This window comes from Macrotis lagotis, chromosome 1, assembly GCF_037893015.1.
Source record: "Macrotis lagotis isolate mMagLag1 chromosome 1, bilby.v1.9.chrom.fasta, whole genome shotgun sequence".
NCBI lineage: Eukaryota > Metazoa > Chordata > Mammalia > Peramelemorphia > Peramelidae > Macrotis > Macrotis lagotis.
The window spans coordinates 691,481,683-691,504,593 of record NC_133658.1 but is presented as its reverse complement, the minus strand read 5'-3'; the positions used below and the strand labels follow the sequence as shown (position 1 = coordinate 691,504,593).

General features: G+C 34.1%; 1 protein-coding gene across 3 annotated transcripts in view; it reads left to right on the top strand.

Moving 5' to 3' along the window:
• The window catches only part of DYNC1I2 (dynein cytoplasmic 1 intermediate chain 2), a 70,269-nt gene that overhangs the window by 15,888 nt on the left and 31,470 nt on the right, over window positions 1-22,911 (top strand). For 2 of the 3 annotated variants that reach the window (XM_074215717.1, XM_074215716.1), the window contains 2 exons: window positions 9,890-10,007; window positions 18,690-18,780. In XM_074215717.1, the coding sequence (XP_074071818.1) occupies window positions 9,890-10,007; window positions 18,690-18,780 (209 nt within the window). Of the gene's footprint in view, window positions 1-6,988; window positions 7,208-9,889; window positions 10,008-18,689; window positions 18,781-22,911 lie in introns of those variants that run through there. The other variant, XM_074215719.1, reaches the window with a different exon arrangement.

Here is a 22,911-nt window from a genome sequence, read left to right as displayed (position 1 = left end):
GTTATCCTGACTAGCTACATGATATTTGAATTGTTTATTTTTTGACTGTTTGCAATATTTTTCTCCTTGACTTGGGAATTCTGAAATTTGACTATAATATTCCTGGCAATTATCATTTTGGCATATTTTTCAGGAAGTAATCGCTGGATTCTTTCAGTTTCTATTTTACCCTCTGCTTCTAGGTTATCAGAGCAGTTTTCCTGGATTATTTCTTGAAAAATGATGGGGAGTTTTTTTAGTTAAGATTTTCAGGTAGTTCAATAATTTTTAAATTATCTCTCCTGGATCTGTTTTCCAGATCAGTTGTTTTTCCAGTGAGATATTTTACATTTTCTTCTAATGTTTCATTCTTTTGATTTTGTTTTATTGTTTCTTGAATTCTCACAAAATCATAATCCATTCTGCCTTTTGAAGAATTTATTTTGTTCCAAGAACTTTTTATCTCCTTTTCCATCTGGCCAATTCTACTTTTTATCTCCTCATTGGTCTTTTAGACTGTTTTTTTTTCCTTTTGACCCAAACTGGTTTATAAAATGATATTTTCTTAAGTATTTTTTTTTTTGCATCTCCTTCACCAACCTGCAAACTCAGTTTTCATGATTTTCTGGTATCACTCTTATTTCCTCTTCACCCATTTTTCCTCTACATCCCTCACTTGATTTTCAAAATCTTTTTTGAGCTCTTCCATAGCCTGAGACCAATTCATATTTTTCTTGAAAGCTTTGGATGCAGAAGCTTTGACTTTGTTATGTCTTTTGTTGTGTACGTAAATTGGATTTAAGTGAAGTTGCGCTGCACAAAATCAACTGCCTCACTCTCTTTCAAAGTCATCATAATCACATAGCAAGATAGGCTGAAATTTTCCAGGGTATATAGCATGAAGAGGTTATCCTCCAAGAATTCAAGGATGCCTCCATCATCCATCTCCATAAAGGCAGAGGGAATAGATTGTCATGTGATAATCACAGGGACATTTCTCTTTTAGTCACTGCTGGTAAGATTCTTTCCAGAGCCCTTCTCAATAGGCTGATCCTTCACCTGGAAGTTGCTCACGTTCCTGAGAGCCAGTATGGCTTCAGAAAGGGTAGAGGGGACAGTCAATATGGTGTTTGCTGCCTGACAACTCCAGGAAAAATGCTAGGAACAGAACAGAGGTCTGTACACAACATTTGGAGATCTGACTAAGGCCTTTGATACCATCAGTTGCGAGGGTTTATGGAGAATTATGTCAGAATTTGTTGCCTGGAGAAGTTCATCAGTATTGTACATCAATTCCATGACAGCATACTTACCCAGATTCTGGATAGTGGACAACGCTCTCATGATTTCCCAGTCACCAGTGGAGTAAAGGAAGGCTGTGCCCTTGCTCCCGTATTTTTTAGCCTGATGTTTCCAGCCATGTTATCAAATACTGAGGATGAACATGGCCTTGATGACAAATTCCTGAAAAGGCTACAAAGCAAGCCTACAGAGAGGGGAGTGTCGGTGCATGTTCTTCTGTTTACAGATGATTATGCACTCAGTGCAGCCCCTGAAGCTAAGGTGCAACAAGGTTTGAATTGATTCTCTGCTGCTTGGGTTAATTTTTCTTCTAACAATTAACATCAAGAAAACACAGGTGTTTCATCAGCCAGTGCACCATCCATATGTGGAACCATCAATTACAGCAAAAGGAGAAGTTTTAAATACTCTGGACAAGTTCACTTACCTTGGCAGTGTCCTTTCCAAGGAGGTACAGAGAAGAGGTATTAGACTACCAAACTGAAGGTCTACAGAACTGTTGTGCTGATCTCATTCCTTTATGCCTATGAAACCTTGACAGTCTACCAGTGACATGTCAGGAAACTGAATTACTTTCATTTAAATTGTCTTAGGAAGATTCTGAAGATCACCTGGCAGGAGAAGACACCAGACACTGAGGTCCTTTCTCAAGCTAAACTGCCTAGTGTTCCACCATTACTATGGAGAGTGCAACTTTGATGGACTTGGACATGTTGTTAGAATGCCAGACGTACACTTGCCAAAAAAAAAAATTTATGGAGAACTCAAACTGGGCAAGTGCTCATGAGGGGGTCAGAAGAAGCAGTATGGAGACATCCTGAAGGTCTCATTGATTGTACAGCATGGGAGACAATGGCACAGGACCTTCCAGTCATGGTGTGTCCTCATCGGTGATGGTGCTACACTCTATGAGGAAGATAGAATTGAAGCAGCTCAAAGTGACATCCCTAAGTTTAGAGTACCCACCCCAGGTGTCCACATGGACTATTTGTGCCCAACCTGTGGTTGAACATTCTGAGCTCTTATTGATCTGATCAGCCACAGTTGGACACACTATAATTTGTCACAAACATAGTAATGTCATTTTGGTTTTTGATAATGAAGAACAAAAACCAATCCACCAACCAGTGTTCTGAGTGTATTTTGATCCTCCATAGGACCAAAGTAATTGTCTATGGCCGAATTTTTTTTTTCCTTTTCCTTCTGTGAGTTGCTTATCTCCCCAGCCTATGATTCAATTTTAACTCTTTGTAGAGTGGGGCTTTTCTTCCAGGGTGGAGGACACACTGTCATAGGCTTTTGAGGTTTTTGGAGCTGTTTTCAGGGATACCCCTCCTAGGGACCTATAAATTCTCAATTCCTCCAAGGTCTATGAGAAGCTGTAACTGTTCTCCTGGCCTGTACTCTGGTCTGTAGATGACCACAAGTAGTCCTTCTGCCCTGGAACTATGTGGAGAGTTCATGCTCTGCCACAACAGTAAGCTCTGTTGTGCTTCTCCTTTTCCTGCGACTGGGACCCCCAGACTTTAACCTGGATCTGAATATGGGCAAAGCAACAGAGTTCTGCCCCAAGGATAGCAAAGAGACCTCTACAACTCCTGCGACCCCTTACCAACTGTGGGCTGAGTGCTTGGAAGCAGCTGCCAGGTGGCTCTGCAGACTGATCCTGGTCCCCTAGAGTTGCTGAGGCTGAGATCCGCTCTCACTCTAGTGTGGCAGAGTTTTCCTACTGATCTTTCAAGTTCCCCTTGGCAATCCCTGGGCAAAGAGGTCTGGAAACCACCACTGCTGTCATGGACCCAGGCGCCCGGCTGTCTGTTCCTGGATGGCTAGAGCCGGTTTGCTCCATTGAGGCCTGGGCTGCGCTGCAGACCCTTTCTACCTCCAGTGTAACATACCCTTCCTGTATATCTTCCAAGTTGTCCTGGACTGGAAAATTGTTTCACTCAGTCTTTTTGTGGGTTTTGCCACTCAAGAATTTGGTTCTTTGAAGTGGTTTGGGGGTGTACTTGCAGAAGTCCCTGCCTTTACTCAGCCATCTTGGCTCTGCCCCCTTGATTTTGACATTTTCTTTAGCAAATGGTGATAGACAGTTGATTCAGAAATGGTTTCCATATCAGCAAATAGTTAGGTCCTGTCTGTTAAGATATAATTACTTTCTTTTTTTTCATACTATTCAATGTTCAATGTACTAGTACCTTCCAACTGTTTTGGAAGAAAGAATCCACAATATGCAAACTTTTTCATAATCTAAAAACCTTTGCTACTTAATCCTGAAAAATACTTTCCAATGTTTTTTTTTCTCTTCTCCTGTTCTTTCACATTAAAACTATGGAGCATCATTGCATACACTTATGTTGATTTGATTTAGAGAATCTTTGTGTTTTTTCATAGAATTTTTCAGCAATAGCTCTTGCTGCATAAATCTCATGCAATTTTTTGCATGAGCTGTTTATGGGCATACAAAGACTAGATCACCAATTGTGCCATGAAATGATTTTTCTTGTTACATTGGGGCACAGAGATCCACAAATTAAATTCAATAAACATTCAAGTATTTGTTATCTATGTTAAACAATAATAATATACTAAATGCTGGAGATATAAAGAAAAATGAAATTTTCTTTTCTCAATAAACTTAAATTGTGGAGGTTGAGAAGGGGTTAAAAACAATTCAGTCATCTTAGTTTATTTCTTCAAGGAGAACCTAGGTGTCATACTTTCATTTAATTGCAACATATATGGTGAGAATATCAACTTGATTCACTTTCTTCAATAAGCCAAATTATTGATCTTTAAATAAAGTTCTCACAGAGTCTGATAGTTATATTAATATTTATAAGTTATATAATATTTCTATAAAATATAGATTATATAATACTTATATAAAAATGTGTGATTTTTAACACCCTCTTCCCCCCTTTTTTCATCATCACTTTAGAAACAAAAGCAGAAGGAAATCATTCAAGACTAAGGATCCATTTACAGTTATTTGTTTTATGTGTTGCTGTGACTACAGAATTCATCACCAAAAACCAGGCTGCTGGATTCTTAGTTTCACCAATTCTTGGAGAGTATACAGACACAAGTTATGGTAGGACTTGGGGCAGCTAGGTGGTGAAGTGGATAGAGCACCAGTCCTGGAGCCAGGAGGTTCTGAGTTCAAATGTGGCCTCACTTAATGTGTGGCCTTGGGCAAATCACTTCACCCTGATTGCCTCCCATCTGGGGCTGTCTCTAGTAATCCTAATTCTTATCTGGCCACCCAGATGACTCTGGATGATTGAGATGGGTGACCTAGCACAGCACCCCCTCAACTCAGATCCAATCCATGTGCTTATCTTGGCATCACTTTCCTGATATGATCTTTGAGAATGAAGGACCAATATCATCATTAACATCATTGCTGGGACTCTTAACTGAAATTTTTCTATCACAGTAGGGCCTCTCAGAGGCTGTGTTCCACCTGCACAACTTTCAAGAGCCCAGGTCCTCTCCATATCTTGGTGAAGTATTAGAATAAGAATTTGGGGGCAATAAACTAATATACAAAAATTGAGGATTCACAAAGCTAAACTAGAGAATAATTATTCATTTTTTAAAATGAGTTCTTTCCAAAAAGAAAGGATTCAGCATAAACTTCCTTTAATTGTCAGGCTTTTAATTCACTTATCATTTTGCTTGAGTTATGAAAGTTGAGTTCACTTCCAATTTTTCACAAAGCAGTGTATATTTGTATTGTATTAACATATTCAAGCCACAAGATACAAAGAATGGCAAACTAGCTAATTTGAGTTTTGAAATAATTTACCTCAACTTAATATTTTACTATCCCAAGATGCTAGCTATCTGATAGTATAGGCCTAATTACTGGCATAGTGACCCTATCCTGAATGTTATAGTGAGTACTGGTTAGAGGATACATATTTATTTCTTACTGATGAAGAAGGTGATAGATATGTAGAAGTCCTAACAATACAATTTTATATATATTGCTATCAAATGTACTTTTTATTACTGTATTCATTTTATAGAAAATGTTTTTTTGATAGATGGGTATAAAGTGGTGTCACATTTAAAATGGCATTTCAGCATATAATATCTGAAGTATATTCAAAATTTAGTTTCTACTATACTTTTGTCAATTTATCATTTCATTGGTATGAGCACTCCTTTCACAGATGCTCCACCATAAATTTTCATCTTATGGAATTCTCTGCTATTTTTTTTTTAAGTTCACCATATAATAGCCATTATTTCCTATTTCTTTGCCTAAGGAAGTAGATAAATTAGTAGCCAAATAAATACTAGGAATTGCTTAAGTTCACCATTAGCAGTCTATTTCTATGTGTGTTGAAGTTACTCTTGCATCCAGAATAACTTTTTTTTTTTAAGTTTTTGCAAGGCAATGGTTAATTTAAGTGGCTTGCCCAAGGCCACACACAACTAGGTAATTATTAAGTGTCTGAGTCCGGATTTGAACTCAGGTACTCCTGACTCCAGGGCTGGTGCTCTATCCACTGCGCCACCTAGCCGCCCCCAGAATAACTTTCTGTACTATGTTATAAGCTGGTTGACGTTTTAAGCTAGTTAACTTGATTAAATAATGAGCAACTGCCAGAATTGTGATTCATACTTGGAAGAGTGTTCCAGAATATCATCTATAGGATTAATCTATCCAAAGATGACAGATGGCCAATTATTGCTTTCCAGTTTTCAAGGATGATCATGTTATGATTGGCATTTAATTTTCTAGGACTGTCTGTAGTATGATTGGCATCCAATTGAGAGTTTGTGAAACATGTTCATAAAATTAACTTAATAGGATTAAACCATGAATTGGTAGTGACATACATATTCATGTGAAAGGCACAGAATATAAGACTAAATTAATAATTTCATTGGTAAAATAAACTCAGATGGTTTGCCTATCTTGATGGATTTTTTTTTGCCCTGATGATATCTTTAATTTTATATCAGTAGGGTTTGAATGAATTTGAAAAAACTTTCCAATCTTATCTGATATTGTTCCCCTCTGTGTATCTTGTTCTTTGACCAAATTGGAACACTCATTGTCTCCTGAATCCATGGTACCCTATCCTATTTTCCTTCAGTGCCTTTGCTTTCCCTGCTCCTTGTGCCCCCTCTCAGTTTTCTTCTTTCTTTATGTCTTTCATGTATCTATCTTTCAAACTTGATCCCTGAAGTTATTTAGCAGTCATCCTCTCTTAAAATTACTTTGTATGTAAGATATTAAAAATCTTAAATATCAGATTTAAGTTTGATGAACCTATTTATTTATCACTGAAGGAAAGTATCCTATAAATCTCTTTCCCTTCTTATCTTTAATCCCTCCTTGTCTGCTGGCTCCTTCATTTGTACCTATAAACATAACCAAGACCCGATTTCCTGAAAAAAAAAACACTCCCTAGATTTAATATCCTCTTCTTTCATTTTAATATCTGTCCTCTAGTTTCACAACCAAATTTCCAGTAGAAGCTATTTATGCCTCCTGCCTCTATTTCCTCTTTTTCACTCATTTCACTTCTCAATTCTTTTCATTACTCAACTGAAACTGCTCTCTCCAAAGTTACAAATAATCTCTTAATTGCCAAATCTCACGCTTTATTCTTACAGTTGACCTCTCTTTCCTGGATGCATTATCTTCTCTAAATTTTAATTATAATGTTCTCTCTTGGTTCTCTTCTATCTGTCTAACTTCTTCTGAGTCTTTTTCTGATTTACTGACCTTATCAGGCCCCTAACTGTGGGTGTTCCTGAAAGTTTCATTTTGAACCCTCTCATATTCTCTCTGTTCTTTCATCTGGTAAAAAGTAATGATGACCTGTGCCACGGTGGTTGCAGTGACAGAGGAGAGAAGGGGGATATAAGAGTGATATTGCCAAGATAATATTTACAGCACTTGGTAAGCGATTGGATATGGGGGCGGAGGTCAGTAAAAGAGAGGGTGACATCTAGATTGTGAGCATGAGTGACTGGGAGCATGGGGTACCCTTACTTAAGCAGAACAGATTTCCATATTAGTTATATCCAAAAATAGATCTCATTCTATATCTTGAGTCCATCATCTCTTTATGAGGAGATGGGTAACATACTTTATACATCTCTCACCTGGAATTGGTGCTTGGTCATTGCTTTGAGGATCACAGATTTAGAGGTGGAGGGACCTCAGCTAGTTCAGTCTCTTCATTCTAGTGAGGAAGTGAGGTCCAAAAAGATTAAGATTTGCTCAATGTCATATAGTTAATAAATGAGAGTTGAACCTTGATTGTTTGATTTCCAAATCCTGTACTCTTTTTGATGTCCAATATATCTTCTATCCTTCTTATTGGGATTATTTATAACCACAATACCCAAACTATGTACAGATACTCCACAGTGCATTTTACTAGAATTGAATGCTGTCTCAATCTACTTTTATGAAAATATTAATGAAAACCTTTAAAATTTCTGTTCATTCCTTTATAACTTACTAGAAATATATTTTGGTAGAAGAGGAAAAACATTCTTTGAAGTATTGTAGAAAATATCTGTTCATTTCTTATGCCAAACTTGCTTCATATTCTGAAAGCATTCAGTAATAACTTACTTTCATCTATCTGTGGTCACAGATGAGACAAGTATACATTGCAAGTTACATTCGCGTTTTCTTATTCTTTGTGATTTTGTTCTTGATATAGTATAAATCCTTCCCAGATGATCAGCCTAATGTGACAGAAGTTTTCTGGTATTTTATTGTTAGGCTAACCCTCATATTATGCTTTATTCTTTTTATGTGATCAGCTTATATCTTTTTCTAGTCATACAGCTTTGTTGATATTTTTATATTGCTTTTCCATCAAGAAAGCATTATACTTAATGTGCTGCAATCTAATTAGACCCACCATATGACTTTCTTTGGATCATCTGCATTGTTCTAATGACATTATGTTGTTCCATGATTCATAGTAATATAGATCACCTGGAGACTTAATGTAATAAAAGGTGGTTGAGATTATTAAAAATTGCTTCACAGTTTCTCAAATGTGAATCAACTGGTCCTATTTCAGTATTATCTTCAGTGGCTGATCAGGACATATGCACTGATAAACTAGGCACAATGAGCTGCCTGTTTAAACTATATATCATAATCTGGGCAATAATCTTCATCCACTTGAATTTCTGTTTTGAGAGTCTCTTGATCTAATTGAGACATCCCTGTAATAATCTTGGATATCTTGTGATCAGTAGTGTGTCTCCCAGAAGCTTCTGGGAAATTCCATTTTTAGTAATCTGGCTTCCATTTCAACTTTATCCAAGATATCCTCTGATCTTTAATTAACATGACCTGGCTTTATGACTGTTTGATATTGACAGTTGATGGACAATTTAAGTTTTCTTTGACTATAAGTTTAAGGGCATCTTAAGGGCATGATTTAATGCCTGCTTAGGAAACACCTTGTTAGAGATTTAGCTTTAACTACAGTTTACTAAGTTACATGCTTTTAAAAAAAAAATCAACAAACTAAAAAAAGTGGGATCTTGTGATCATTATTCCTTTCTATGTGATGTGACACAGAAGTGTGACCTACTGCAGAAAGTCTTCTGCAAAACAATATCCTCAATATGTACATAAACTGATCTTATAAAGTATATGAGATGAGAAAGTAGGTATAATACTCTCTGGATAATAATATAGCTAGTGATCTTACCCATTCTTTTACAATTTTCCCCTTTTTTGAGTTACCTTAAAAATTGGTCCCTAAGCACCTAATAAATCGCTTCTATAATTTTTTTCTGTATGTATTTAGTCAGATCCAATCATTTGGCTTCTTCAGTGTCATTTTTTGCTTGCTCAAAGAGCATATCATGTATTGAGGTCATAATAAGCAACTTATGGGAAAGCAGATTACTGACCTGTGGTCCCAAATTGGGTAGGATCTGGACAGTATTCACGCATGGCAAATGGCTTATCTTGTGCACCATTGGAAGGAATATCCATATTAATGAGATCATAGGTTAATTTCACAGGGTTGTGATGAGGAAAGTACTTTGTGAATTTTAAAATAGGTAATAAAGTTTACCATTGTCATTTTTTATTTGTTTTGGTAGCTTTTATAATAAAGTGTCCATTTAAAAGGGAGTTTGCTTTCTTCCAATAAATAGCTTAAGAATCACATAATTTTTTAGATCCTTTATCAGTATTTTAGATGATCACTTATCTAAGTGTGATTCTTAGTATTCTTTTCTGTTTCTTTACCACCATCATTGCATGTGTGAATGATACTGCACAGGATTGAGAGCTAGTTTGAATTTTTATTTCATCTCTCACCAGAGCCCAAGAATTTATTACTTCATAGCCACCCTACTGTTAATGAGTCTTTTGATGTTCTGGCTGGTTCCCAGACATGAGACATGGTTTTCTTTTTAGCTTAGTGGAGTATACAAAATTTTGTGTTCTGCTTATGTAGAGTTGTCATTATTGTTGTCATTGTCTTCTCCTCTGCCTCCTCTCCCCTTATTAATATTTTTTCCATAAAAGTTATAATTATCTTATATCACAACTAAGTTGCATTATGATTTTTTTGTTGTTGTTTTTTAAATTTAGACTGATCAGAAGAAAGAAGCAGTTGTTCCAGTACAGGAAGAATCTGACCTTGAAAAAAAGAGGAGAGAAGCAGAAGCATTGCTGCAGAGCATGGGGCTAACACCAGAATCTCCTCTGGGTGAGAGTGGGAACTATGTCCCTACTTTCCAGATAGTGTATTTATCTTAGATAAAAAGTAAATGAATGAGTTTGAGTTATGGGATACATTTTTTTGTCTGTCCCTTAGGACCATTATGTTATGCACCATTTATTTGGAATTGTCTAAATGTATTAAAATGTATCTGTGTGTGTGTGTGTGTGTGTGTGTGTGTATATATATTATATATATATATATATATATATATATATATATATATATATATATATATATATCTGGGCAAGTGTTCATAGTGTTCGAAGACTTAATTATATTTATGAACATATACTGACTCACTACTTCATTATGCTGACTTTTCTAGTTAAATTAGGCTAAATGACTTTTGCATCAAAATGCCTGAGATTTTTCCCTGCCTGAAAACTAGAGGAGGGATATAATGGATTGATTTTTCTGGCAGTGCTGATACTCTAAAGAGTACATGTAGAAAAAAGATTTTTAAAGCACCACTCCCCTGAATGGGTTGATAAGGGGAGTTTATAAAGAGGTTGTAGTCCTTGGAACAACAGTTTCACTGATCTCTATGTTTTTTTTCTGGAATTCAAAGCTGGAGTAGGCCTACCCAATAAAAATTCTGAAATGATAGCAAGTATACTTGAGAAAGTATACTTACTACATTATTGTAAAAAAAATTTTTTTAAAGTATTGTTTAACTATACTGTGCTGTTGTAGAATTGTATCAACTAATTGGTTGTGCTTTAGAATATTTTAGACCAATGTGTCTCCAACTTTCTAAAGGCTTACAATTTTGTTTTGGATTTGGAGAAGCTCCAGTTTTCATCAAGTCTAGTTATCCTTAAAATCTTCATCTCTGGCTAGTTGCCCTTAATTCCCCTAGTTACCTAAAAGTGACTCTCAAAGTAATGTCAGTGTTGGTTATTTCCATGCCTGATTATAACTGATGAATCTTAAAAACTAATAGGGAAAATGAGTTTCAGATACTGAACCCTGGATATAATGTGGTCCCCAGGCTTCATAGTATAGGTGTATACTATTGCCAAGTCAGTATAATAAAGAAATCCTTATAGTGTTCTTTGGAATCTTGCTGTAGCCAAGAAAAAAATCAATTTCCTTAAGATAACTAATTCCCCATTGTGTAAGGAAAATGCCTATCCTAAGCCTAAAAATTATTTACACATTATAAACAAGAATTATAAAATACTTTGGCCAAGTAAAACAGGGTTGAGGCAATTCTGGCCTGTGGGTTAGATATGGTCTATTATTTGGCTTAATTTCATTTGGATGAATTAAATAAATAGCAAGAACTGCAGAATCTGAATGGCTGTAGTTGTAAAAATACAATATGGCTTTAAAGCTATTGAAGTGTTATTTCAAAAAAAAGCCTCAGAATTGGGTATCACCTGAAAATCTCAGTTTTTGTCTTTTGTATATGTATGTGTAAATGTTTTTCAATATCTCCATTGTTCCTTTTGCTTTCTTTTTCATTCAGTGTCATTTCTTATTTTTCATCTGTTAAAATATTAATAGATGGGGACATGGAATTGGATAGGATAGATAGAAAACTAACCTCAGTCAGGAAAACTTGGGTTTAAGACTTGCCTCTGTGATATGCAATCTTGAGCAAATCCCTGAACTTCTTAGTGTCCCAAGCAACTCTAAGACAGTATATTTCAGAAGTTGCTAATCTATATTGGTAGAGAGAGTTTTCATCACTGGAAGCTCCCTACTGCAGTAAAATCATAGGTCTTTTTGTCCCTCTCTCACCTCCAATTTTTTAAAAATACTAATAATAAAAATTAAGATGATAAATAAAATAGCATAGTTCAACTCTACTCTGGATAAGAAAGAAGAATTTCAGAACCTTTGTTAGGGACTCCAAATGTAAATGTCCCTTCATCACTTTCTCCCAAAAATAAATGCTTGTTATGCATATTGACTCTCTGGAAGGGATACTTTAGGAACCATTTCATTTTTATCTTTATACCCCTAGTGCCCTGGCACTTATTGCACACTTAGGAAATGCTTACTTGATTGATTAAAATCAAGCATAGTGAGACAGCTTAAATACACTGTAGAGAATAAAGATTAATGTCTAGATTCTTTTGAAACAAAAGTATGCTTTATTTTGAAGTTAGAATCTAGTCTTAGAATTGAGTGCAATGACTCCTCTTCATTCCAAGGCAAATTATCAGGCTGCTAAAGATGCATTATGTAGAATATGTCTTTGTAAAAGCATGTCTTTGAAATAACATGCAAGCCTGCTTTTGGGAGCTTCCATACGTGTATGGACTATGAGGAGTCTTTACTAATCCCTTTCTTCCTACCACCCTAACGTGTATCTATACTTGTGCTGTGTGATTTCTAGAGGAGAGCAGAGAGTTTGCTGGTTCTAGCTATTTTAGGTATATATGAACAGAGTAATTTTATCCTTAATCTCTAGTGTGAGATGTGCACATAGTAGGTTATATAAATGATTGTTTAATTCAGTTCTTTTCTCTAAGATTTTATTATGAATTAACATGCCACAATCATATATTCATCGCATAGGAGATTCAAGTGGCCCATTTCATCTGTTTTTCTTGGCTGTTATTGAAAATTTTTTAAATAGCAAGGAAAAGTTTCCTTTTGTGTGTCTCAGTGCTTTAGACCCATGTAGGTTAAAGAATTATTCTTTTTTTCGCTTTGGTAAGGAGTTATATGGTCAGCCCCCCCCCCCCTTTTTAAGTAGTTGGACAAAGACTGTGCTTTGTGTTGGGGCTGTCCAAACTTACTTTTAAAAAATTTTATTGAAACAATAGACAATATAGTTTGATTTGCCATTTTAGTGAGAGCTCTGCAGGAGTTTGGCTTTGTTTACTAAAGCATTTAGTAAGCCCACAGGCAGGCCACATAAAATTGCACTACAGGCTGCATGTGGTCCATGAATGCATTCTGGACAGCCCTGCTTTATGTCATCTAAATGGTATTTGACTAAGAGGGTCTATGGCCTTTCATATTTCAGAGCACCTGTATATTTGAGAGAATTACTTTTATTTTATGTAAAATATGATATATATAAAATATAAAAAAAGAAACTTTGTGGAAAATGAGTATTATTACCATATATACATTTCTGTATCTTTGCATACAGAAGGAAACATGCTTACAAACATGCTTTATTTTTTTTTCTATCCAGAGTTATCCAATATTTTTTTTGTGGATAATCTAGTTGTGGATATTGTAAAAGGGGAAGGATGGATTTGAACTCCAAGCCTTAGTTACCTCATTATACCAGTTTAAGGTCTACAATTAATAGAGGAGAAATGCTGACATATTTTGTGAAGCATTATTTCAGTAAATGATTATATTCAGTAAAATTTTGGGAGAATATGCTAATTTATTTTCTTTAGATATTCAATTTTTATTGAATTTTTTGAGATCTCAATACAATTCACAAATGAGGATTTAACCACAGGAATAGATGATATAAAATAAGGCCCTATTCTAACTTAAAATATATCTCTTAAGCCATTGTAAGTCAGTTAAAATTATTAAGCGCCGAATCTACTTAAAGCACTTTTACTACGGCGGCTAGGTGGCGTAGTGGATACAGTACCGGCCTTGGAGTCAGGAGTACCTGGGTTCAAATCCGGCCTCAGACACTTGATAATTACCTAGCTGTGTGGCCTTGGGCAACCACTTAATCCCATTTGCCTTGCAAAAACCTAAATAAATAAATATATATATATATACACACATATATATATTTACATAAAACAGTATTTAATTAACAAAGAAATATTTTGGGTTTGTTTTTTTTTTAGGTTTTTTGCAAGGCAGATGTGGTTAAGTGGCTTGCCCAAGGCCACACAGCTAGGTAATTATCAAGTGTCTGAGGCCGGATTTGAACCCAGGTACTCCTGACTCCAGGGCCGTTGCTTTATCCACTGTGCCACCTAGCCAACCCTAATTTGGTTTCTTTTAACAAGTAAAATTAAGTCCTCTCATTATTTAGACTGACAGACTTAATTATTTCTATTGTAAAGGGTCCTAACCATTATTATGTTTGCTGAACACTATACATGGTTACAAAGAAAGTAGAAGATTAGAAGATCGTGTCTTTGTCCAGTGAATTTGAAATTTAATTGGAGGGGGCGAGTAAATATGTGCATATAAAATATAGGTCACAGTAACACATGAATTTACATAAAACCAGCTTTAGTTGATGAGAGATATAAGGAGAGTTAGAGCATCAAATAGTAGAAATAGGGAGATGGAAGAATCCTTTATTTTTTATAGCACATTGCAGTTGTATATCACATTCTGTTCTTTAGCATAAGAGAAACTAAATATTAGAGATTTACATTTTGGGAAGCATGACAGAGGCTGTGAATCTTAGAGAAGATTTCCTTATCATTAGAATCTGTTATAGAACAGCTTTTCCTACTGAAGACCCCTTCTTGACAGAAACATTTCAGGGCCTACATTGAACAAATGGCTTTACAATTTATATGTGTTCTTCGAGTTTATCTATGATAACTAAAATCTACTTATGAATTAAAATGGAAATGACAATGGCAAGTGAACATAAAGATCCCAAGTCACCTACAGTCGCTTGGCAGACACCAAGGCATCCTCATCCCACAGTTGGGGAACCTCTATTGAAGAATTTTAATACACCCATGGCTAAATTTTGATAAGGTTACTGAAATGTTTATGAACTTATCTTGAAGAGACTTCATTGAAGAATTAACATTTCACCAAATTGTGGAGGAGAGGAAAAACATGCGATATATACTTAGAAAGGTGAGACAAGTTTAGAGACAAGAAAGTCTGTCTATCTCTTTCTTGTGGAGCTTAAGTGGTTCGATGGAATTGACTCTCGTCCATTGAATTCAATTTTGATTTTTTTACCCATGAATAGTAGTCTCACAACTATTACTTTAAATTTTCTTTACATATGAATGAATTAAATAAATAGCAAGAACTGAGGAATCTAAATGACTGTAGTTGCAAAAATGCAATATGACTTTAAAGCTATTGAAGTGATATCTCAAAGAAGCTTCAGGATTGGGTATCATCTATGAAAATCTCAAGTGTCTGTCTTTTGTATATGTATGTATAAATGTTTCTCAATGTCTCCATTGTTCCTTTTGCTTTCTTTTTTCTTAACAAACTAGCAATCAGATAGATTATTTTTTATCCCTGTATGATTTAGGACTAAAGCTGGACTAGTTTCTAAGTTATGTCAAGGGAACAAGCATTTATATGGGCCAGGTCCTGTACTAAACAAAGGCATAAACAGATCTTGTTCTGAGGGAGCTCATGGTCTGATGGGAAAGGGATAGCATGCAGAGCGCTAATAGGAACAAGTGTTATACAGGAGCAATTGGAGATAATCAACAGAGAAAAGAACTTTTTTAAAAAGGTTGGGAAGGAGCAGCTAGGTGGCACAGGGGATAGAAGAGCAGCCCTTAAGTCAGGAAGACCTGAGCTCAATTCCTGCCTCACACACTTAACAGTTACCTAGCTGTATGTAACCCCATTGTCTTTAAAAATAATAATAATAATAAAAAAAAGAGGTTAGGAAAGGCATCTTATAGAAGTTTGGATTGTAGGTTGGACTTAAAGGAAGAGGCCAAGGGAGAGGGGGAGAGAGAGAGAGGGAAAGGAGAGGGAGACTCTGAAAAGACTTCAATGTAACTGGCTGATTTGGGGTTACAGAAAAAGGAAGGTACCTAGTTTTTTTAGGGGTTTTTTTTTTTGGTTTGGTTTTGTTTTGTTTTGCAAGTCGAATGGGGTTAAGTGGCTTGTTCAAGACCACACAGCTAGGTAATTATTAAGTGTCTGAGGCCAGATTTGAACTCAGGTACTCCTGACTCCAGGGCCGGTGCTCTAGCCACCCTGGTACCTAGTTTTTAGATTCAGATTCCTCACGATGGGCTTCATGTGAAGTTACTTTTTAAAAAAATGTTTATTCATTCTTATATTTATTTAATTGGCAAACAGTTTCATTCACATAAAGTTATTTTGGTATTACCATTTGTCTGGGATTTTATTTGGGGCCAGTTTAAATTTATTTATATATAATATAAATATTAGATGAAAATTAGTCAGTACTGTTTGAAGTGGCTGATTAAAGCTTGTTTTATTAGAGGGCTCCTATAGTAATGTTTTTTCTTACCTTTTAATACCTCTAGGTTTTACCTCAAAAGCTAAATGTTAATAGTATGTTGTCCCCATCAGACCAGTAGAACTGTTACACACCTAGACCATTATCGAAAATAAATTTCTGACTTTTGCCTTGTTAGTTTGTATATCTTTCTGAAGTTCAAATGTATTTTCTAGATGTCTGAAAATTGAGGCTTCCATGTATTTTCAGTAATGGTCTGTTAAAATCTGGAAATACAGGGATGATAGCTGCTTTTGCATCTGATTTTTTTTTCCTATTAGTCTTCAAACCTGCTGCTCTTACAGCCAGCTCTGTGAGTTCTTTTTTAAGTAAAGTTGGTTTGTTTTGGCATGACTGGACTAGTGAATATTCATTATTTCAATAGTGTGAGTGGACTTAATATAAGCTCCTGAAGCCCATTATGGAAATTCAGTGAGCTTCCTTTCATAAATTATATTGAGTATTTCTCTTTGATACTGAAGATCTAGTATGTAGTAGTATCAATTATTTTAGCAAAGAGATGGTGATGATTATGATATATATATAATAACTAGTGAACCTTGATTAGTAAATATTAAGATCTTCCTAATTTTTGATTTAAGAAGTTATAAGAGAAACTATTTTTGGCTACCTTGCAAATATGATATTTCTGTTTGGAAGCCCAAATTATTGATTTTCTTTTGAACCTAATTTTTTATAGTCATTGATAAGTGAAGTTACTTTGCATTTATTGAATTGAAAAAGAATGTCTTAGTCATTGCAAAGAATTAAACAAGTGAAAGATATTCATATCTTGACTTTAAAAATGTTCCTTGTATTTAAAAGTAACTTTAAAGATGATTCTCCTTTAGAAATCTAAGATATATATTTTTTAAATTGTGTCTTGAGTAGTAAACCCTGAAAGAATGTTACTGATAGAAGACATATTCTTTATTCCTTTGACTAGACCTCAAAAATGTCAGTGAGTGAAGAAAGGGTTAGAAATGTGTTCTGAGTGAACATGGGCAGAACCCGATGTGACTTTTCCCCATTTCAGTTAATATTGGCTGCTTTGGAGCTAGTCTGAATTTCTTTATACCCAGTAGCTCACACCATGCTCTTCTCCTAGAGACACTCTCTAGTGAAATCTGAAGTCCTCAAGCCTGGTAGTTAGGATAATTACAGACAGTCAGCTAACTATTTTGTGCTTGCCTTAAACCCAGAATGGTAATAGACTATATATTTTAGATTCTCTAACTCTTGGTTTCTGTTGTTTTAAAGATAGTGTGTAGAAGCATTTAACAATTTACAACGTATAAGTAACTTTACTTTTCCTAGTTACTATTGCTTTGCAAGAAATGGTCAGACAGTATTTCTCTGGTTAATTCATTTATAGTTAAAGATGTTTTTACTTGAAGGGAATATTCCAACGAAGTAGGCATTTAATACAAAGTCAGTTTAAAATAGGTTAATACTGCATATTGAAATATCTGAAAGCTACTTGAGTTCTGGGACCGTCATCGTATTATTTAACCAGAAGATGGCAGCGATGATCCTCCTGTGCTACCTGCAATAGTAATTGTGAACTATTACTAAATTCAGTTTCTTGTAATATATACATCCAACTGCTATTTTATAATATGGCATTTAAAAACTTCCATCTTATGGGATAAGTTTTTGCTCTTTTTGCTTTTATCTACTGTGAAAAATGTACATTTCCTCTATAAGTAAGGCTTGAGAATATTTTGGTGTTTATATTTTTGTACACTTCGGTTATTAATCTGAATACTGGGGTAAGAATGTTAGCTTCAGTCTTGCCTTTAAGTTGCATGCTGTCATTTTTTGTTGTGCATCACTTTTAAAGGGCATGTTGCTTTATAGCTTGTTTGCATTTTTTACCCAAAGTGCTAGAAATTAATGGACCCTTTAAAGGAGACATTCATTCCTCTTTTTTTCTATTTTATTTTAGAATGGCGCTTCTCTAAATTTTTATACTTTTAAAAGAAAAAAACTGAAGTTTATTTAAACAGAAATCTTGGTGTTTAAAATGATTATATTACAGATAATTGCCTTTGACTTGAAATTGTTATAAAACTTAAATGAAACTTCATAGTTTAAAATTACTTCATCGTAATTTTGAAAGTAATTGTTAATGTTAATAACTTTTGTTAATTTAAAAGTAAAATGTTAGCATAGAAGGAATGGTCTCCTTTGAAAGTTAGTGCTAATGTTTAGTGGTGGCTCAGATCAAAATGCATTTTCATAATTGTGTTTAGGTTTGTTTTTTGTTTTGTTTTGTTTTGCTTTTAAATATCAAATCCAAATACATTATGTCAAAGGAATTGCATGAATGTCCAGCATGCATTGTTAACTTTGTCTTTTTTCCCTTTTTTCTACTGTTCATTATCACTCATGTGTTAATTTTTTTTCCTTTGTTTTTGGTTTGGTATTTTTATTTATGTTAATTACTTCATGTTAAATTAATTTTGAAACATCATAAGCTGTACAACCTCTTCGAGTAGTAACAGCGGATACCTGTCTATTTCACTATTTAGTCCCTCCTCCTATGTCTCCATCCTCCAAATCTGTGAGTACTCCAAGTGAGGCTGGAAGCCAAGACTCTGGAGATGGCGCCGGGGGATCTAGGTACAGTAATTTTCTTTTAATATTTTAATGATGGAATGCTTTCATTGCTCAAATATTGTTGATACTTTAGTAGAATTCTAAATAACAGTGTTAAATTAGTGTTGATATTTTGAAATCTGATTGGCTTAGAAATGTTGTTGCTTGTGTTAAACTGAGAAAATTTATTTAAAAAATTTTAATTTTATTATGCTAAGTTAAATCAGCAGCTATGATTTCATGCTATTAATTTTTTGATAAAAATAGATTCAGATAATTTTTAACCCTAAGAAAACTTGTTGATTATGTGATTTTTTTTTTTTGGATTCAATAAAAATAGTATGGAAAGTCTCTTCTGGGATAAACTATTTAATAGATGAGTTATTCTGTCTTCTCAATATTAGCATGTTGCATTAATTACTGGTTTTATTCATTGAAGTAAAAAGTGTTGCACAAAGCTTTAGGAATAAAGGAATAAGTACTAAGAGAACACGCAGTCTTTTTCATTCTTAGTATTTCTTGAACTTGCCTTTCTCTTATTAAAAAATACCTTCAGATTTGTTTTAGAATCCTACACACATAACTTCAGCAAAGAAGTTCAGTGCAATTTAAGGTGTTGCAGAAGAATCTTTTAGGATTTGTTTATTTGCACTCTAAATCCTTCTCATTTGGGCTTACCCTTTTTCTTTTTAAATTCTTGTAGTTTTTGAATTCTATATTTGGTGCTTTTAATTAGGTGTTGAAAACATTTAAAAATACAGACAGCTTTCAGCTGTCTCTGGCAGTTAAAGTTAAGTGTATGATAAAAAAAATACATAGCTAATCTAAAGCTCTAGTTTTTGTCAAATATTATTTTTCTTCCCCTCCCCCCCCAAAAAATTCTTTATCTCGTTTGACATATATTGGCAATTTAAGTATGAGTTTTTTTCCTTTCTTGGTTTTCCTAACTGAAGTTGAGACAGATAGTGAAGGTGTAGAAATAGGGAGAAGAGCATGAAGAAAAGAAGTAAAAGGGTTTGGGTGATCCATAAGGTGAATGCTATAATTAAAGAATTCTTTTCATCAGTACAAAAATGTAGTGACATAAAGTTAATATATATGTCGTGTGTGTGTGTGTGTGTGTGTGTGTGTGTAAATTGTTTTAATGTGTCTCCTGAGACTTTATTCATTCCACTTGAACCCTACTCAACCTGTTGTGTCCATTTGGGTAGAGCAAAATGGAAAGATGAGTCAATTAGCAGGATAATTAAACAACTGAAAATAACTTACTATAGAAATTAGTGGATGATTGTAAAATCATTTTACCTTCCTAACAGAGATAAATAATTCTAAAAATCAACAATGTTATATTTTAGTAAAATAGTTCACCTGTATTGAATCAAATTAATGTATTCAAACTATAGGTCTTAAAGGTTGAATGTATTTATTAGATATACCTTTGCAAATAATATCCCAGTAGTCAATATTTAGTATTTTACCTGGTGATTCTTTTTTTTTTGACAAATAGATTTCAGATGATAAAATAATTCATTTTTTGCATCATCATAATCATAGTCAATATTCTTCCAAAATAATGGGAAAATTGATTATACTTTAAAAATGTGTTCATTTGGTATATTATACATAACTATTATATAAATATTAAACTTAAAATTGGTTTTCAATTTCTAATTTGGGGAGTGGGAATTTTATTATCCTGTCATAGCTGACCTCACAATAGTGCCTTTCCTACCTCCTTAGTTTCTTAATTTTTATATTGAATAATTATAATAATTTAAATTTAATGATTCTAAATTCACTATCTTTTGGAAAAAAATTTGAGAAGTTTGTGATCTCCAATAGATTTCTTGAAGTGTTGCCATAATAGCTTGAGATACAGCAATAACATGCTTAATAACATTTAAACTATTTCAAACCTCAGTTGCTTCATCTATAAAATGGGACCATTAATTGTAGTGTGGAACTTTTATCTAAAGCACTTTGCAAAACTTAAAGCATTATCTATACATAAGTTATATTTTATTATTGTTAGTGTTAGAAAAAATGATTTTATTATTTTTAAGCTCATTGATCACCCTATAATTTTTAACTTGGAGGCATAGCATAAATTCTGTAAGAACAATATACATTATCTTTACTGTTAAATACAATTTGGCAATATTAAGTAATTTAAAGAACTTGGATTTATATAGCAACTTTTTTAGAAACATTATTGTTTTCTGTAGAAAAAAGAGAAAGAAGTGATATTGTCTAGCAAGTTTTCCCAGATTTATTTTGTGGTTGCCCAAGAAAAAAGAGGGAGGAGAAGCCCTACTTTTTTTCTTTACCCATTTTTTAAAAAATTTGAAAGCCATAGTGGTAGGTAAGGCTCTAAGTCCAGATTGTGGAATTGCTTCTTCATGAGGACTTTCTCTAGTTCACTATTATCTCAGATGTGCCAATAGCTCTGTCATCTTGTCAATATGAACATTCTCTCCAATTATTTAGGTTATAATCCCGAGACTCTTATCCATGCCCTCCCATAAATTTGTCTCAATAAATTTACTCTTACTCCTTTTTAAAATTGTTTTTGCAATAGTGAGAATTTTTGAGAAGTTGAATTTTGATGTCCATTTTCTACAGGCATAATCATAAAATGATATAAGTTCTGTGAACTACTTCATTTAATTTTGGTAGATATTAACTAACCTAAAAGATTTAAACCATAATAGACATTAGTCTGAGAGAGTTCTGTGTTTGTTTTTAAATAGAAACATCTATAAACAAATATTTGCTTGGAATTATGACTAATCTGAAAAACAAGTGATTAGCCCCAAGTAGGTCATAGAACATTTTTTTCCATCCTAGTAAATATTTGATATGATTGATACATATATTAAACACCAATAATAGCTAAGCATGTAAATCTGTCTGATATCCTTTTATAGTGTCTTTTTATTGAAATTCTGGTCTGATTTAGAAATATAAACTCCCAAAAGAATAGAGGGGAAAGATAACTACTTAATTTTCAGAAATGTCTTAGGGTTAAGATAAGCAAAGGAATTTAGCACTGAGGGAAGTGAGAGAAATGATGATAGGTTAATGGTATTTTCAAATGCCAATACACAAGATATTCTTTGATGGGAAAGGAAAGAATGATGAGTATTGAAAAACCAGAAAGTGGATAGATGAGAATAAAGTAAAAGTATAGAGATGTTCAGGAAAAATATTGAAAGGAGAATTATGAGCTCCAAAAGTTCAACAAGTGAAAGGATCTAGCAAGTGTGCCAGGGTTCTGTAATTAACATAAAAAAAAACCCAACTTTGGGAGGGGTGATGGAGCAATAAGGGAAAAAGGAAAGGAGAGAAATGTTTGGGATTTATTTTATAGCTCCCCAGGATAGGGAGGAATAGGTGGGAAATATAGTTGATGAAATGTGTAAAGATAAAATTATATCTTATTAATAAATAAGTAGTTCTCGAGCTCAATCTCAACCTCTCAGCAATCAACCATTTTTTTTCCAAGAACTGACTTTTCATTTCCCCACATTCCTCTTTATTTTTATTTCATTCTTTTCCTTAATCACTCAGTGGCCATCTTTTCCCTACAGAAGATGGGTGTGGGGATGGGAGGGGAAAAAGAAACCAGAGGAAGGGCATTCAGTTTTACTAATTATTAGTAACTGTGGTCAAAGGTTTGATGGGAGAAAATGTTGAAACAAAGTTGATTAAGATCAGACTTCTGGATTATCTATGAATTTTATTTCTCCAATTTTTTCTCACATCCATTTTTTTTTTCTATTTGTAAACTCATATAATCAAAAACTAGCTGTAGAAAAACAGTATGTCCCTTTTCACTTCCGGGTACATTTTGAAGTCAGTTTGTTGATCCAATAAAACCATATTTGATATGAGACTGAAATCACCTCTCCTTCCATCTGAAATTTTATGTCATTGATAGTAGCAAAAGCAATCATTTTATTATATAAAGTCTGAAGACAGAACATTCCTTGTAGGACATTTCTTGAATTACCCTTTTTGTCTAACAAAGCTCAAGTTTGTTACCTTCATTGCTTCATTCAACAAAGCAGATCTTCCCTCTTGTCTTCTCTCTCTCTCTCTCTCTCTCTCTCTCTCTCTCTCTCTCTCTCTCTCTCTCTCTCTCGGTGTGCAGAA